General features: G+C 50.1%; 1 protein-coding gene across 1 annotated transcript in view; it reads right to left on the bottom strand.

Moving 5' to 3' along the window:
• Window positions 1-17220, bottom strand: part of CHAF1A (chromatin assembly factor 1 subunit A) — a 384823-nt gene that overhangs the window by 360210 nt on the left and 7393 nt on the right. Inside the window, 1 exon segment of the mRNA XM_029614524.1 lies at window positions 13951-14783. Coding sequence (XP_029470384.1) covers window positions 13951-14783 — 833 coding nt within the window.

Raw genomic sequence — 17220 nt, 5'->3', positions numbered from 1 at the left:
TACCCCCGAATCTGAGAAATGCAAAAAAGGTTCCCGACAGGACAATGCTTGAATCTCTGAGATCCGTCGAGCGGGAGAGACAGCGACCAGAAAAACAGTCTTAAGCGTAAAATTTTTCAGCGTAGCGCGACGGAGAGGTTCGAACGGAACACAGAGGGCCCAAAGGACCAGGTTTAGACTCCACGACGGGCAAGTGGTACAGGAGGGCGGGTGTTGATCAAGTCCAGGTGGCCCGCCAAGGGATAACCGTCTACCCGACCCAGAAGAGAACCGACAGCAGAGACTTGCACGCGCAGAGAACTGAAGGAAAGGCCCTTAGAAAGACCCTTCTGAAGGAAAGAACCAATGAAACCGGGGCGGAATGCACTGCGACACTCAACTCCGCACAAACGGATAATAGGAAGACTAGGGGGCACATTTAAAACTAATCGGAGAAAATTCTTTTTCACTCAACGCACAATAAAGCTCTGGAATTTGTTGCCAGAGGATGTGGTTAGTGCAGTTAGTGTACCTGGGTTCAAAAAAGGTTTGGATAAGTTCTTGGAGGAGAAGTCCATTAATGGCTATTAATCAAGTTTACATAGGGAATAGCCACTGCTATTAATTACATCAGTAGCATGGGATCTTCTTAGTGTTTGGGTAATTACCAGGTTCTTGTGGCCTGATTTTGGCCTCTGTTGGAAACAGGATGCTGGGCTTGATGGACCCTTGGTCTGACCCAGCATGGCAATTTCTTATGTTCTTAAAAACCTTCCAGATACACACGTAAGCCAGAGAAGTCGACTGCTTTCGGACGCGCAGTAAGGTGGAGATGACCTCCTCCTTGTAGCCCTTACGCCTCAGGCATCGCCGTTCAAAAGCCAGGCCGCTAGACAGAAGCGATCGGCCTGGTCGAAAAATACAGGCCCCTCCCGAAGTAGGCGAGGGAGATGACCTAGCCGAAGAGGGCCCTCTGTCGCCAGGTTGATGAGATCCGCGAACCACGGCCTTTGTGGCCACTCGGGTGCCACCAGAATCACGGGTCCCCTGTGGAGCTCTATTCTTCTGAGAACTTTTCCCACCAGGGGCCACGGAGGAAACACATACAGAAGAATGTCTTCCAACCAAGGGAGAGCCAGAGTGTCTACGCCCTCCGAGCTGTGCTCCTTCCAACGGCTGAAGAACCGATTTGCCTTGGCATTGCACAAGGTCGCCATGAGGTCCAGGTGGGGGGGGGCCCCACCTGTCGAGAATCAGAATCATGGCTGTGTCTGAGAGTTCCCACTCCCCCGGATCCAGCGATTGACGACTGAGGAAATCGGCCTGAACATTCTCCTTGCCCGCGATGTAGGAGGCCGCTAGGCATTGTAGATACCGTTCCGCCCATGCAAAGAGACGGCTGGCTTCTAGGGCCACCAGGGGCTTGCGGGTGCCTCCCTGGCGATTGATGTAAGCCATGGTGGTGGAATTGTTGGACAGTATCCTGACCGTTTTGCCTCTTATCAAGGGAAGAAACTCATGAAGAGCCAAGTGTAACGCCCGAGTCTCCAACAGATTGATGTGCCAGTGAGACTGAATCGGTGACCAGATCTCCTGGGTGGACTGGGAGAAACAAACCGCACCCCAGCCCAAAAAGCTGGCGTCCGTGGTTACTATTGTCCACTGTGGAGCTTGGAGAGGCATTCCCTGAAGCAGATGAGGAAGCGAAAGCCACCACTGCAAGTCAGCGACTGTAGAGTCCAAGAACAGGAGGACTGTGTGAAACTGTTCCGATACCGGCTGCCAGTGAGATAGCAACGCTTTCTGTAATGGTCGCTTATGAGCAAAGGCCCAGGGGACTAGGTCGCTAGTGGAAGCCATGGATCCCAGGACCTGCAGATAGTCCGCGCACGAGGCAAGAAGACCTTGCCCACTCGGGTGTCGAAGTGGGCTCCCAGGAACTAACTCCTGGGAGGGCTGAAGATTGCTCTTGAAGAAATTGACTATCCACCCGAGCGATGAGAGAAGGGCTAAGACGCGATACACCGCTTGACGGCAGAGAGCCACCGACTTGGCCCTGATGAGCCAGTCGTCCAGGTAGGGGTAAACCAGAATTACTTCCCGGCAAAGAGCTGCCACCACCACCACCATGACCTTAAGAACCTAAGAACCTAAGAACATGCCATACTGGGTCAGACCAAGGTTCCATCAAGCCCAGCATCCTGTTTCCAACAGTGGCCAATCCAGGCCATAAGAACCTGGCAAGTACCCAAAAACTAAGTCTGTTCCCATGTTACCGTTGCTAGTAATAGCGGTGGTTATTATCCAAGTCTTAATTAATAGCAGGTAAATGGACTTCTTGTCCAAGAACTTAACCAATCCTTTAAAACACAGCTATACTAACTGCACTAACCACATCCTCTGGCAAAAAACTCCAGAGTTTAATTGTGCGTTGAGTGAAAAAAATTTCTCCGATTAGTTTTAAATGTGCCACATGCTAACTTCATGGAGTGTCCCCTAGTCCTATTATCTGAAAGAGTAAAAAAACGATTCACATCTACCCGTTCTAGACCTCTCATGATTTTAAAAACACCTCTATCATATCCCCCCCTTAGCTGTCTCTTCTCCAAGCTGAAAAATCCTAACCTCTTTAGTCTTTCCTCATAGAGGAGCTGTTCCACTCCCCTTATTTTGGTCACCCTTCTCTGTACCTTCTCCATCGCAATTATATCTTTTTTGAGATGCGGCGACCAGAATTGTACACATTATTCAAGATGTGGGTCTCAACCATTGAGCGATACAGAGGAATTATGACGTTTTCTGTTTTATTCACCATTCCCTTTCTAATAATTCCTAACATTCTGTTTGCTTTGACTGCCGCAGCACACTGAACCGATGATTTCAATGTGTTATCCACTATGACGCCTAGATCTCTTTCTTGGGTAGTAGCACCTAATATGGAACCTAACATTGTGTAACTATAGCATGGGTTATTTTTCCCTATATGCATCACCTTGCACTTGTCCATATTAAATTTCATCTGCCATTTAGATGCGGAGTTTTCCAGCCTCAAGGTCTTCCTGCAATTTATCACAATCTGCTTGTGATTTAACTACTCTGAACAATTTTTATCTGCAAATTTGATTACCTCACTCGTCGTATTTCTTTCCAGATCATTTATAAATATATTGAAAAGTAAGGGTCCCAGTACAGATCCCTAAGGCACTCCCACTGCCCACTCCCTTCCACTGAGAAAATTGTCCATTTAATCCTACTCAGTTACCATGACTTTTTACTTTTCCTAAAAGCCTCTCATGAGGAACTTTGCCAAATGCCTTCTGAAAATCCAAGTACACTACATCTACCGGTTCACCTTTATCCACATGTTTATTAACTCCTTCAAAAAAGTGAAGTGGATTTGTGAGGCAAGACTTGCCTTGGGTAAAGCCATGCTGACCTTTTTCCATTAAACCATGTCTTTCTATATGTTCTGTGATTTTGATGTTTAGAACACTTTCCACTATTTTTCCTGGCACTGAAGTCAGGCTAACCGATCTGTAATTTCTCGGATCTCCCCTGGAGCCCTTTTTAAATTCTCTCATGTTTGTTATCACAGTTCCATGCAACTAGCATTACATGTAATTAGCATTTAGCATTCTATGTTATCAGCATTTTATGTTCTATGTAATTAGCATGCTCTCATGCTTGTTTTCAGTTTCAATGTAAACCGAGACGATATGCAATATCTTGTATGAATCCCGGTATATAAAAATATTAAATAAATAAATATGGGGGTTACATTAGCTATCCTCCAGTCTTCAGGTACAATGGATGATTTTAATGATAGGTTACAAATTTTTACTAATAGGTCTGAAATTTTATTTTTTAGTTCCTTCAGAACTCTGGTGTGTATACCATCTAGTCCAGGTGATTTACTACTCTTCAGTATGTCAATCATGTCTACCACATCTTCTGGTTCAGTCCATCTGAATCATTACCCATGAAAATCTTCTCCAGTACGAGTACCTCCCCAACATCCTCTTCAGTAAACACAGAAGGAAAAGAAATCATTTAATCTTTCCGCGATGGCCTTATCTTCTCTAAGTGCCCCTTTAACCCCTTGATCATCTAACGGTCCAACTGACTCCCTCTCAGGCTTTCTGCTTCAGATATATTTTTTAAAGTTTTTACTGTGAGTTTTTGCCTCTATGGCCAACTTCTTTTCAAATTCTCTCTTAGCTTGTCTTATCAGTGTCTTACATTTAACTTGCCAACGTTTATGCATTATCCTATTTTCTTCTGTTGGATCCTTCTTCCAATTTTTGAATGAAGATCTTTTGGCTAAAATAGCTTCTTTCACCTCCCCTTTTAACCATGCCGGTAATTGTTTTGCCTGCTTTCCACCTTTCTTAATGTGTGGAATACATCTGAATTGTGCTTCTAGAATGGTTTTTTTTTTTTTTTAAAACAATGACCACGCCTCTTGCACACTTTTTACTTTTGTAGCTGCTCCTTTCAGTTTTTTTCTAACTATTTTTCTCATTTTATCAAAGTTTCTCTTTTGAAAGTTTAGCATGAGAGTAGTGGATTTGCTTACTGTCCCCCCCTTCCAGTCATTAAATCAAATATGATCATATTATGATCACTATTGCCAAGCGGCCCCACCACCATTACCTCTCTCACCAAATCCTGTGATCCATTGATAATTAGATCTAAAATTGCTCCCTCTCTCGTCTGTTCCTGAACCAATTGCTCCATAAAGCTAATCATTTATTCCATCCAGGTGAAGGTGTGAGGCACGGTCGCGAGGCGAAGGGAAGCACCCGAAACTGGAAATCCTGGCTGAGTACATGGAAGTGAAGATACTTCTGGTAGTCGCAGTGAATCGGAATATGGAAGTACACCTCTGCAAGATAGAGTGAAGCGAGAACTCTCCGGGGCGAATTGCTGCGATAACTGCTCGCAGTGTTTCCATGCGGAAGTGTGGAATTTTGAGAGCCCGGTTGACCCTCTTGAAGTCCAAGATCAGGCGATAAGAGCCGTCCTTCTTGAGAACAATGAAGTAAATAGAATACTGGCCGGTGCCAAGCTCCCTCTCCGGGACCACCGCACCCAGACGCAGGAGCCTGGCGAGGGTTTGTTCCACCATGTCCCTGTTGGACCGCCCGCATGAGGAGAAGAGAAAAAGATCTGGAAGGTCGCGAACAATCTCGAAGGTGTACCCGGTCTCTGATAATGTCGAGGACCCACTGGTCCGACGTGATTTTGACCCAATCCTCGAAAAACAAGGAGAGGCGGTCGCCTATGGGGGGGGACAGAGGAATGAGTCAACTGAACTTCATTGTGTGGCAGGCTTAGGGGTGGAGCGTGCGGGCTGGCCCTCGCGAAAGGGCCTCCGCCCACGAAAGGGCTGAGACCAAGACTGAGACCAGGAAGAATAACCCCTCGAGGAGCCACCCCATCCGCGTGGGGTATATCGTCTCTAACCCCAGAAGAGAGGAGAGGATGTGAAGGAACGGGATGGTTTAGGACGGTTCTCCGGAAGCTTATGGACCCTATTTTCTCCTAAAGAATCCATAAGCTTCTCAAGGTCCTCACCAAAGAGCAGCTTTACCTTTGAAAGGCAACGTGCCTAACCGGGCTTTGGAGGACAGATCGGCCAACCATTTGCGTAGCCAGAGAAGACGTCTGGCGGACACCGCCGAAGCCATTGCCTTCACCTGAAAGGAAAATTAGTTTCTTACCTGATAATTTTCGTTCCTGTAGTACCAAGGATCAGTCCAGGACACCTGGGTTGTGACTCCGCACCAGTAGATGGAGACAGACTAAAACTTGTGGGCGGAGCCATATATGCTCCTGTGCCAGTCACAGCCCCTCAGTCATACGTAATGTCAAAGTAGAACACAACCAGAGAACTAAACTATCTATAAACCGCTAATAGAACGGGGAAAGAAACACCCCTCCTGGAAACAGACTCTCCAACCGAGAGAGCTAAACAAGCGGAACAGAATAATTCAGAACAAGAGCGGACTCTCCATTACTTCAGCGCAGCACTGCGGGCGGGATCCTGGACTGATCCTTGGTACTACAGGAACGAAAATTATCAGGTAAGAAACTAATTTTCCTTTCCCTGTACGTACCAGGATCAGTCCAGGACACCTGGGATGTACCAGAGCAAACCTACCGAGGGTGGGAAGCAGAGAGTCCCGCTCGGAGTACCTACTCTCCAAAACCCTCCGGAATCGGTAGCCCGGACATCCAACCGGTAATGCCGGATAAAGGTATGCAACAACTTCCAGGTAGCCGCCCTGCAAATCTCTTGAGGCGACACCTGCGAAGCTGCCGCCCAAGACGCCGCTTGAGGACGAGTCGAGTGAGCCCTAAGGCCCGCAGGAAGTGGTTTTCCCCCGTACCAAGTACGCCGACCCAATGTCCTCCTTGAGCCAACGGGCGATCGTTGTGCGTGACGCTGCGGCCCCTTTCTTTGGACCAGAGAACAGGACAAACAGATGATCTGTGACCCGAAACGGATTAGTGACCTCGAGATATCGAAGGAGGGATCTCCGCACGTCAAGCTTCCGTAAATCCCTTTCTTCTGGATCGGAGGACTCCCTTCCCGCGAAAGCGGGCAACTCCACCGATTGATTCACGTGAAAAAACGACACAACTTTCGGAAGAAAGGAGGGAACCGTCCGCAAAGAAACTCCGGAATCCGAACAACGCAAGAAAGGTTCCCTACAGGACAGGGCCTGTAACTCGGAAACACGCCGTGCCGAGGCAATCGCTACCAAGAACGCCGTTTTTAAAGTGAGATCCTTAAGAGTTGCGCGTTTCAAGGGCTCAAACGGCGCCGTGCAGAGAGCGGAGAGAATCCAATTGAGGTTCCAAGCCGGACAAGGGAGACGCAATGGAGGGCGAAGGTGCTTAGCACCCCAAAGGAAACGAGAAATATCCGGATGAAGCGCCAGGGACGTACCACGGACCTTACCTCGTAAACAACCAAGCGCCGCTACTTGGACACGTAGAGAACTGCACGCCAGACCTTTGGCCAGACCTGCCTGGAGGAACGCCAGAATGTCGGAGACTGACGCCGAAATGGGGTCCACCCCACGCTGCACGCACCATTCCTCAAAGACCACCCAGACTCGGACATAAGCCAGAGACGTCGACTGTTTCCGGGAACGCAGCAACGTAGCCACCACCGCATCTGAGAAACCTTTTCTCTTCAGCCGCGTCCTCTCAAAAGCCATGCCGCGAGACAGAAGCGATCCGCATCCTCCAAACAGACAGGGCCCTGACGGAGTAGGCCCGCCATTCCTTGGAGCCGAAGGGGAGCCGCTACCGCCAGCTGGACGAGGTCCGCGAACCACGGCCGGCGCGGCCACTCCGGTGCCACCAAGATCACATTGGCCGGGTGCAACTCTATGCGCCGTAGAATCTTGCCGATCATCGGCCACGGGGGAAACACGTAAAGCAGCACATCCGGCCAGGGAAGCACCAACGCGTCGACGCCTTCTGCCCCCCGTTCTCGACGTCGACTGTAAAATCGCGGGGCCTTCGCGTTGTGCCACGTGGCCATCAGATCCATGTGGGGCACACCCCACGTTTCGCAAATGAGAAGGAACGCTGCGTCCCCCAGCTCCCACTCTCCGGGATCTAGGCGCTGACGGCTGAGAAAATCCGCCTGCACGTTGTCGACTCCCGCAATGTGAGACGCTGCTATGTTGCTGAGATGCAGCTCCGACCAGGCCATCAAGCGCTGAGCCTCCTCCGCTACCTGGAGGCTCCTTGTCCCGCCCTGGCGGTTGAAGTATGCCACGGTGGTCGCATTGTCCGACAACACTCGGACTGCCCTTCCCCGCAGCAACGGCAGAAAAGCTTGCAGGGCCAGACGGACCGCTCTGGTCTCCGGGCGATTGATAGACCACTGGGCTTGTGACACTGACCATAGGCCTTGGACCGAGCTCCCTAGGCAGACCGCTCCCCAACCGGAGAGGCTTGCATCCGTGGTAACCACTATCCAATCGGGCACTAGAAGGGAGACTCCAGAAGACAGATGACTGGGATCCCGCCACCAGAGCAGGCTGGACCTCTCCTCCAAGACCGGCTTCCAGCAGGACAGTAAGGACGACTGTAATGGTCGCAGATGAGCGAACGCCCAGGGCACCAGTGCTAGCGTTGAAGCCATCGACCCTAGGACCGTAAGGTAGTCGCAGACGCGCAGTTGGCGGAGAGACAATAAGCGCCTCACTTGAGATTGCAGTTTGCATACCCGGTTGTGCGACAGGAACACCTTGCCCTGTTTCGTGTCGAACACCGCTCCCAGATATTCCAAGGTCTGCGTGGGGGCCAGATGACTCTTTCTGAAGTTGACCACCCATCCTAGGGAATGCAGAAGATGGAGGACCCTGGCCACCGCCATCCGACACTGATCCTCGGACTTCGCCCGAATCAACCAATCGTCCAGATAAGGATGGACCAGGAGACCTTCCCGGCGCAACTGCGCTGCCACCACCACCATCACCTTTGTGAATGTACGGGGGGCCGTCGCGAGCCCAAACGGGAGCGCACGAAACTGGTAATGCCGTCCCAGAATGCAGAACCTGAGGAAGCGCTGGAACGATGGCTGAATGCCTATGTGAAGATACGCCTCTGTGAGATCCAGGGAGGCCAGGAACTCGCCGGGCAGAACCGCAGCTATGACGGAGCGAATCGTCTCCAGTTTGAAGTGAGGAACGCGAAGGCATCGGTTTACCCCTTTGAGATCCAGAATTGGTCTGGACGTGCCGTCTTTCTTTGGGACGATGAAGTAGATGGAATAACGGCCCTTGCCGTGTTGGCTGACCGGGACGGGGGAAATAGCCCCTAAGCCTTCCAAGCGTCGGATGGTGTCTAGCACCGCCACCTTCTTCTCGGGGGCCTTGCAGGGCGAGACGAGGAACTTGTCCCCTGGAGTGCGAGCAAAATCTAACGCGTAGCCGTGTCTTATCACGTTGAGGACCCACAGGTCCGACGTTACACCGGCCCATCTCTCGAAAAAAAGACATCAACCGCGCCCCGACGTTGGGAACGGAGTGCTGGGGCTGCGGCGGGAGATGGGCTGACCACCTTTCATTGTGAAGACTTGGCCCCTGTGATCGCCAGGGGTCCGCCTTGCCGTCCGAAGCGCTTCCCCCGAAAGGAATGCTGTTGCCACTGCGGGGTACGGGAGGAAAAAGACCTGGATCTAGCCTCGGGCAGCCTGAAAACCCTGTTTTCCCCCAGGGACATCATTAAATCGTCTAATTCCTTGCCAAACAGCAACTTACCTTTGAATGGTAGCGCCCCGAGGTGAGCCTTGGAAAAGCCGTCCGCCGCCCAGTTGCGTAGCCACCGGAGGCGACGCGCCGAAACAGCAGCCACCATAGATCTCGCCGAGGTGCGCTGCAGATCGTGGAGCGCATCTGCGCCATAAGCTATCGCCGCTTCCAACTTATCCGCCTGCGCTGCCTCGCCTGCAGAAAGATCCGCATTGGCTTGAAGAACCTGAGCCCAGCGCAAGCTAGCTCGCATCGCGAAAGTCGTGCAGATGGCGGCTCGTACTCCGAGCGCGGAGACCTCGAAAATATTCTTAAGCTGAACTTCCAGCTTCCTGTCCTGAAGATCCCTGAGGGCTGTCGCTCCCGTGACTGGGATGGTGGATCTCTTCGTTACCGCAGAAACCGCTGAATCCACCTTGGGCAGTTTGAGAAGGTCCAGCGCATCCTCCGGGAGCGGGTGAAGCTTGTCCATGGCTTTGCTGACCTTCAGACCCAATTCTGGAGTGTCCCATTCGCGAAACAGGATGTCCGTGAAGAAAAATGAAACGGAAAAGCAACTGCCGGGCCCATGAGGCCTATCAGGACCGGATCCATGTTCGCCTCCTGCCGAACCACTACCGGAGGGGCCTCTATTCCCCGCTCTTGGAGAATGGCTGGAATTAGGGGCGGCAGTTCCTCCCTGCGGAAGAGCCGGACCACCTTGGGATCGTCTCCCTCCACTGCCTGTGATCCTTTTCCTGCGCCGGACGGAGCGGATCCGTCCGCTGCCACCTCGTCGGCCCCCTTTTGGGGCTCTTCAGTGGAATCAGTGTCCGAACCAGTGGAGGAATCTGAGTCTGCCTCCTGTGGGACGCCACGCGGAGGCCGTTTTGCCTTCGAAGCGCTCGGGGGCACCTCCGCAACCCCCGATGGCCTCTTGGACTTCTTCAGCCGTGGAGCCTTGCGGGATTCCCTCCGGCCGCGCTTGCTCTTCTTATATTTCAGGACTTTGCGCAGCAAGAGCGCAAAGTCCTCTGAAAACGAACCGGAACCGGAAGAAACTTCAGCGGGACTCCCCGGGGACCCCGGGTCCCCCGAGGGACCCCTCTCCGTCGCAATTCGCTGAGGAGAAAACGCGGGGGGCAGGGCTGCAGGCCCTGCCGTTTCCCGCGCCATTTCGTGGCCCGTGGCCAAAATGGCCGCCGCACCCGCCCTGAGCGGGAAAAGCTCCTGGGGCTTCTCTATCGCGCCCTCCCCGCTCAGCGGCGCTCGCGCGGGTCGCGACCGAGCCCCCCTCATCGCCCGGGATGCAGGCCGCGCAAAGGCCGTCGCGTGAGAGACGCGCGCGCGCCGAGCCGCAGGCCCGGCAAATCGAACCGCGAGGCATGCCGGCGAAAACGGCGCGAAGACGGGGAGCAACGGCAGGTAAGCAAAATAAAATTAGTGCGAACGGCCTCCCCCCTGTCAGCGGCGCCCCCCCCCCCCCGAGAGCGGCGACGCAAAGAAACAAGAGAGCCGGCTCACAATAAAAAAAACACTTTTTTTTTTTTTACACAAAAAAGCCTGTCGCTGACCAAGGTCCTGGAGCCCTAATCCAGCAGGGGTGAGAAACCGGGCTCCCCGGTGTCACCCCTGACGCTGCTACTTGGAATAGCCGGGTCCTCGACCCTAGCAGCGGCCTCAACCGGGGGAGGGTAGTCCCCTCAGGACCTCTCAACCCCCCTGGGAGGCAGGGCGGACGGGACGTCAGGGACAATTTAGTAAAAGAACCCAAATAAAACGCCTTATCCTAAACTGGCCTAAAATCAAGAAAAATATAACCAACCCTGAAGGAATACCAGAACCAGGGCAGGAAGGAGCTGTGACCGCACCTGCACCATCTACTGGAGACAGAGTAAGACTGAGGGGCTGTGACTGGCACAGGAGCATATATGGCTCCGCCCACAAGTTTTAGTCTGTCTCCATCTACTGGTGCGGAGTCACAACCCAGGTGTCCTGGACTGATCCTGGTACGTACAGGGAATGCGGATTAGATCGTAGAGAGCATCTGCCCCATAAGCGACGACGGCTTCCAGACGTTCAGCCTGCTCTGCCTCTGCCGACGGGAGGTCCTGGGTGCCGAGTAACTGCTGAACCCACCTGAGGGCTGCCCGCAGCATGAGACTGCTGCAGAAAGTCGCCCGGACTCGGAGAGCCAGGACTTTGAAGATACGTTTCATGTGAGCCTCGAGCTTGCAGTCCTGCCCGTCCTTCAGTGCTGTGGATCCCTCCACCGGGATCGTAGTATGCTTGGTGACCGCAGAGACTGAGGAATCCACGGAGGGATTTTTCAGTATTTCCAAGCATTCCTCCGGGAGGGGGTAGAGCTTGTCCATGGCACGCCCCACCCGGAGTGCCGCCTCAGGAGCCTCCCATTCCTTCAGGAGCAACAGCTTGTGCATGGGATGAAAAGGGAAGGCACTTGCCGGAGCCCTAAGTCCTGCCAGGACTGGGTCCATATCCTTGGGCAACGAGTCCATAAGGGTATCCGCGGGGGGGCCCCTCCAACCCCAATTCCTGGAGGACAAAGGGGATGAGGGGCTCCAACTCCTCCCTGCGGAACATGTGGAGGACTCTGGGATCGTCCCCCTCCAGGGGGAGAGTAACCTCTGTATCCGGGATAGCGGTGGGATCTGGGGGTACCAGGTCCACTGGGGGGTCAGGGGGGACACCCCCGGGACCACCCGCACACTAAGCGACCCCGGGACTCCACAGCCGGGCCAACCATCCATGGCGCGGAGCGAGGAATTTTTGCCGAGGGGGGGGGGGGGGGCCAGTCCTCCTCCTCCTGCACAAATCCTTTTTAGCTAGCCTGCAGGAGGACAAATTCCGGGGAGAAACAGGTCCTGGATTTCCCGGGGAGGGGGGGGGGGGGGCTCAAATCGGGGGGTGTCTCCGAAAGAAAATCAGCCCCGAAAACGGAGCCGCTGAAAAATCTAAGATGGCCGCCGTTCCCGGGCTTTGCTGACCCGGGAACGGCCTGGCCATGCTTTGGGGACTCGATCCCCGGTCTAAATTTGCCTGTCCTGCCGAGGAGGGGGCCTTCCCCACCCGGCAGGCAGGCTGAGAGGAGGCCCCCTCGTGAAAATCGCAAGGAGGGCTTGCCACAGGAGAGGCAGGCTGCCTGCCGCGGCATCGGAGCCGCACTGAGAGAAAATAAGTTGAAAAAAAGCTTTTGATTTGACAGCCGGCAGGCCCGGAGTGAAGCAGGGGGGAAACCTGCTGACTCCTGCCTTTCTGGCTGCCAGTTCGAGTCCCTGAAGAAGAAGAAAAAAAAAAAAAAAAAAAAGGTAAAGCAAACTTTAAACACTTTTTTTTTTTTAAACTGAGCATAGCTGTGGGGTTCTAAGCCCCTCAGGCAGCCAGAGGAAGGGAAGACGAGAACTGGACCACCAGCCTCTGTCCCCACACCAGGAAGTGCCCATGGACTCAGGCTATGCTCTGCACAAGGGGTGAAGCCCCCCTGAGTCCGGCAAGAGCCAGGAAACGACTAGCAGCTCCTGCAGAAAAAGAGACAAAGTACTTAAGGAAAAATCCTCTTTTTTTTTTTTTTTGGAAAGAAGAAATACTTGCTTGATCCCCGAAAGAGAAAGAGACAGCTAACTAGCCGAGATCAGGAGACCGAAGGGTGAGCTGATGCACCTGCTGGAGATAGACAAATACTGAAGGGTTACATGATAGGCTCTGTCCTCATATAGGATATCCTTTCAGTTTTAGTCTGTCTCCACCTGCTAGAAAGGAGGCTCAACCCACAGAGTCTGGACTGATCCGGGTACGTACAGGGAAACAGAGAAATACTGAAAGGCTGCAAGTGGCACAGTTCTTTATGTAGATTGCTTCCAGTATAGTTTATTACTGTCTCCATCTGCTGGTAGGGGAGAAAAAAATCCATACATCTGGATTGGTCTGGTCAGGACAGGACAATGAGGAAGTATGACTTTGGCAATGGACATGAGAAAACCACCACAAAATGTGGGCTTCTGAAGTAGCAAGACCATAGGAGGAGTTTCAAAGAACAGCAAAAGGTGGGGGGGGGGGGGGGGGGGGGGGGAAAGCTTAGAAACAAGGTCTAGAGATTTTCTTCTTAAAGGCAGCTCATCTGCAACACAGTAGATCATCCACCCTCTCCTAATATTAACTTTATGGAATCTACAGCAAACATGGGCTCAATTTTCAGATCTGGAATCTGCAGATTCCATGTGGAATTTGTGTGTGTATCTACTCAAGTAGATACATTAAATAAATCTTCCCAAAGTGGCCAATTTGCTCCTAGGCAGAATGGGTGAGCTATTTATTTTTTATTCATTATATTATGCTCCTCAGACAAGCTGAGCATGCTATAGTAACAGTTTTCACTGCCAACAGAAGAAGGGAATCCTAAGCAACCACTATTATCTAATGGTGAAAAAGAGGGTGCAAACATACTAGGCTCCAAAAAGAGCCCAGCCTGTGGCACCCTACTAATGAATGTTATTGCAATGGCAGAATACAAAAAGGAGGGCAAGATTTACCTGGGGAAAACCTCTTCGTTCACAAATGAATGCTCACTGTGGCTTACCTTTTTACCTCCACTGCTGTAAGTGTCAGTGCTGTTAGAGCACCCTCTTACTGAACTGGAAGCATAGTTATGGAGGAAGGCAAACCAAACAAAAATAATCTGTCATGGAGTACTAACCTTGTGTACAGGTGTTGAAGCAGATGAATGGCTAACACTGTTTCTGTTCTGAACAAACTGCACATCTGGTGAGCTATCGGAAACGGAGGGAGAGTTTGATGAGGACTGAACAGAGTCATCTTCTGGAGAGGAATCCACTTCCTCTGGCACCTTAATCTCAGACACCATACTACCCTTAATAGATGCCATTTGTGCATGTTTCATTGTCATTATGTCCTCCAGAACTACCACAGGAAACTTCATATGAAAGATAACATCTTTTACACTGTGGTCAGTCTTGCTCTTTTCTACAATTTCATTTTCAGGTCTTGCTTCCTGTATGCTTGTTAAAGAAGGGTAAGGCTTAGTCGTATTAGTATCATCTTCATACTTAATAGCTGTTGTATGCTCTGGGACTTCAGTTTCCATAGGAACATCTGACTGGTCATCTTGACCAGCTCCTAAAGAGCCTGACTGACTTTTGGCATTTTGTAATGACCCATTTATAATCTGTGAAGATGCTGCTGCATTAAATGTTCTGCAGGCCTCATCAGAGAGTCCACTATTTGAGTCTGCTGTCAAGTCAACAGTGACTAGCGGTACACAGATGCTGATTTTTCCAGTTTTCTTTATGAAGTGATCTAGTGGCCCTTTTCTTTTAACAGTCTGTAGAACAGTGGGAGCAATTTCAGCATGCATCTGGCAGTCATTTTCGACATCATCTGCAGATGTGTTGAGGTTGGGGAGTTTATTATGGATAACTGCAGTCTCCGAGCAGGTTTTTGCTTTCTTGATATCTGAGCCTTCATCTGTTTTCTTAGGTACAGGATTCAGACGCTTGAATGGCAACCGAGCTAAAACACAAACAAACATTCTTACACAGTATGCACAGCCAATGGAGAGAAAGGAACCTCATTTCAATGCATAACTTAAATCCAACTTAAAAACCTAGCTTTTGAGGTTGCTCTTAAACCCTAGATCTTCCTGATCACAGCCTTAACAATTTTAACCATATTTACTAAGGTTTAAGGTTTATTTGTGCTTATATACCGTTGTCTCGGCGTAGCCTTCACAGCGGTTAACATAGCAATAAAATACAATAAAAGAAAATTACAAACAATAATAATAATAGAAGGTAAAATTTAACAAGTAGGAATAAAAGATGTCTTAATAAAATAATGTGTGAAGCCATAAATATTAAACCAATAAATACTAAAAACATAAAACATGCTTTAAGTATTGAGGTTAATAAAAGTCAGAGCCACCTGTGATTGTGCAGTTACACTGATGCCTATTTCTTATCTTCATTATATGCTGCATAGAATAGCCAAGTTTTAAGTTCTGCTTTAAACTTATTTTTTTCTTGCTGCATTCTCCTATTCATAGACATCAGAACAGGATGAGCTGCAGGGATCATGGCCCTACCAGCTTTTGGCTGGGGAGCTCTATTTCTAATCCATGCATTCTATTTCTAGTTCGAGCCATCACAACATCTTCGTGCTTCCCCAATCCCCTACACAATTTCCAAGTGCTTGGGTTCTCCTTCCCTTTATGTGAAGCTTACTCACAGCAGAAATTATATCTTAAAGATTTAAATTAAAACAGAGCAAACTTAAAGAACAGCAGCACATGTGGGCCCTCCACCACCGACCCCCTTCTTCCTTTGCCACAAATGAGAATGTCCTTCTCCTGCCCCAGGCTGCAGGACTGCCTTTATAAAGCTGGGGAGAGAATATGGAGAGAAGAGGAGCTGAAGAGAGAAGGACAGGAGAGAAAGGCAGGATGCTGGAGGAGGGAAAGGAGAGGGCTAGGAACAGGGGCGATAGAGAGGATGGGACCTCCCATGCCCCCTTCCCCTCCTCTCCCCCCATATTCTCCTTCCCCATTCCCTCTTCCTCTATCCCAACCTCCTCTTGCTCCTAATACATGCCTTGCCCTCTCCCATCGCTTTTTTCTTCCCTTGCTCATACCCTTCAGCCCAACTATTGCTCTTTTCCCTTCCCCCACCCCTCCCACCTTCTCTTGCTCTTTCCTTCTTATCCCCACCCTTATCTAACCCCCAAAGGGGAAAAAAAAAAAAAGGACAGAAGCTCGGCCGCCCCAACACAATACCCGTATTATGTTGGCGCTGCCGAGTCTATGATTTTTTTCTTGGGGGGCCTATTATGTTAGGGCTGCTGAGTCTGTTTTTCTTGCGAGGTGCAAGTCTCTCCCCTCAGCCACCTCCTCTTTCTTCATGACCCAGTCCATCCTTCTCTTTCACCTGCCCCTTTCTCCTTCTCACAGTCCTTTCCTCAGCCCCCTTCAGAACCCCATCTCTCTCCTAATCCCCCTCTTTACCTTTCCTCCTCTTGCCCATCATTTCCACCCCCCTGCTTTCGCTGCATGCCCTGTCCTGTTCCCCTCAACCTTATTTCCCCACTCTTGATCTTTCTCCCACCTCACTTCTTCATTATTCTATTCAATCATACTTCATATGATTTACACAAAGAATGAGTTATAAACAGGGGGCAGAATTGGGAGCAGTTTGCATGCACCCCCCAAACCAAATACACATTTTTGCTGCCCTTGTCTTATCTGTGCATTCTGACTAGAATTTAAGCTCAGTGAAAGCGGCTGACTCATGTTTATCTATACAATGATGAATATATCTAATAGTATTACAAGTGGTGGTGGTAGTAGTAGCAATAGTAGTAAAGGAACATGTTAGATACCAAGGATAAATTTTATATTTGTTCCCTATGGCCCATAAGAATACTTGAAATGTCTCCCATGAGTTTATCATTAACAATAAGGTTTCTTAACAAAATTTCAATCACAGTACACCAAATTGCACTAATGACCAGCCAATTAGCTAACGTAATGTACTAAAATAAGACCTTGATAAGAACTTATACTGTATATGAGTTATAGCCCTATCTGTGCTTTGATATGTACAATATATCACTAGTTTGAGCCTCACTTCTTACAAGGACTTTGACACACTTCCTCCTGAACAATGGACACTGGCATTTCCTGGTTAAAGCATATGCTCTAACCCGTTAAATTATTCGTATCATGTTATATTTATTCTACCTGCCTCTATCTTCCTTCCAGCTTGTCTTTAAGCCTCCAAGTTTTCCATACCTTGTTGATTGTAACTTTGACTTATTCCTTTTCCTTTGTTATCTATTATTTACCAGAATTGTTACCTCAGTTTTACCCTTTGTTAAAATGTAAACCGATCCGATATGGTTATCTACTATGAAGGTCGGTATAAAAAACTGCTAAATAAAATAAATAAAATACAAT

Source organism: Rhinatrema bivittatum, chromosome 8 (assembly GCF_901001135.1).
Source record: "Rhinatrema bivittatum chromosome 8, aRhiBiv1.1, whole genome shotgun sequence".
Taxonomy (NCBI): domain Eukaryota; kingdom Metazoa; phylum Chordata; class Amphibia; order Gymnophiona; family Rhinatrematidae; genus Rhinatrema; species Rhinatrema bivittatum.
This window is presented reverse-complemented; position numbering and strand designations above follow the sequence as displayed.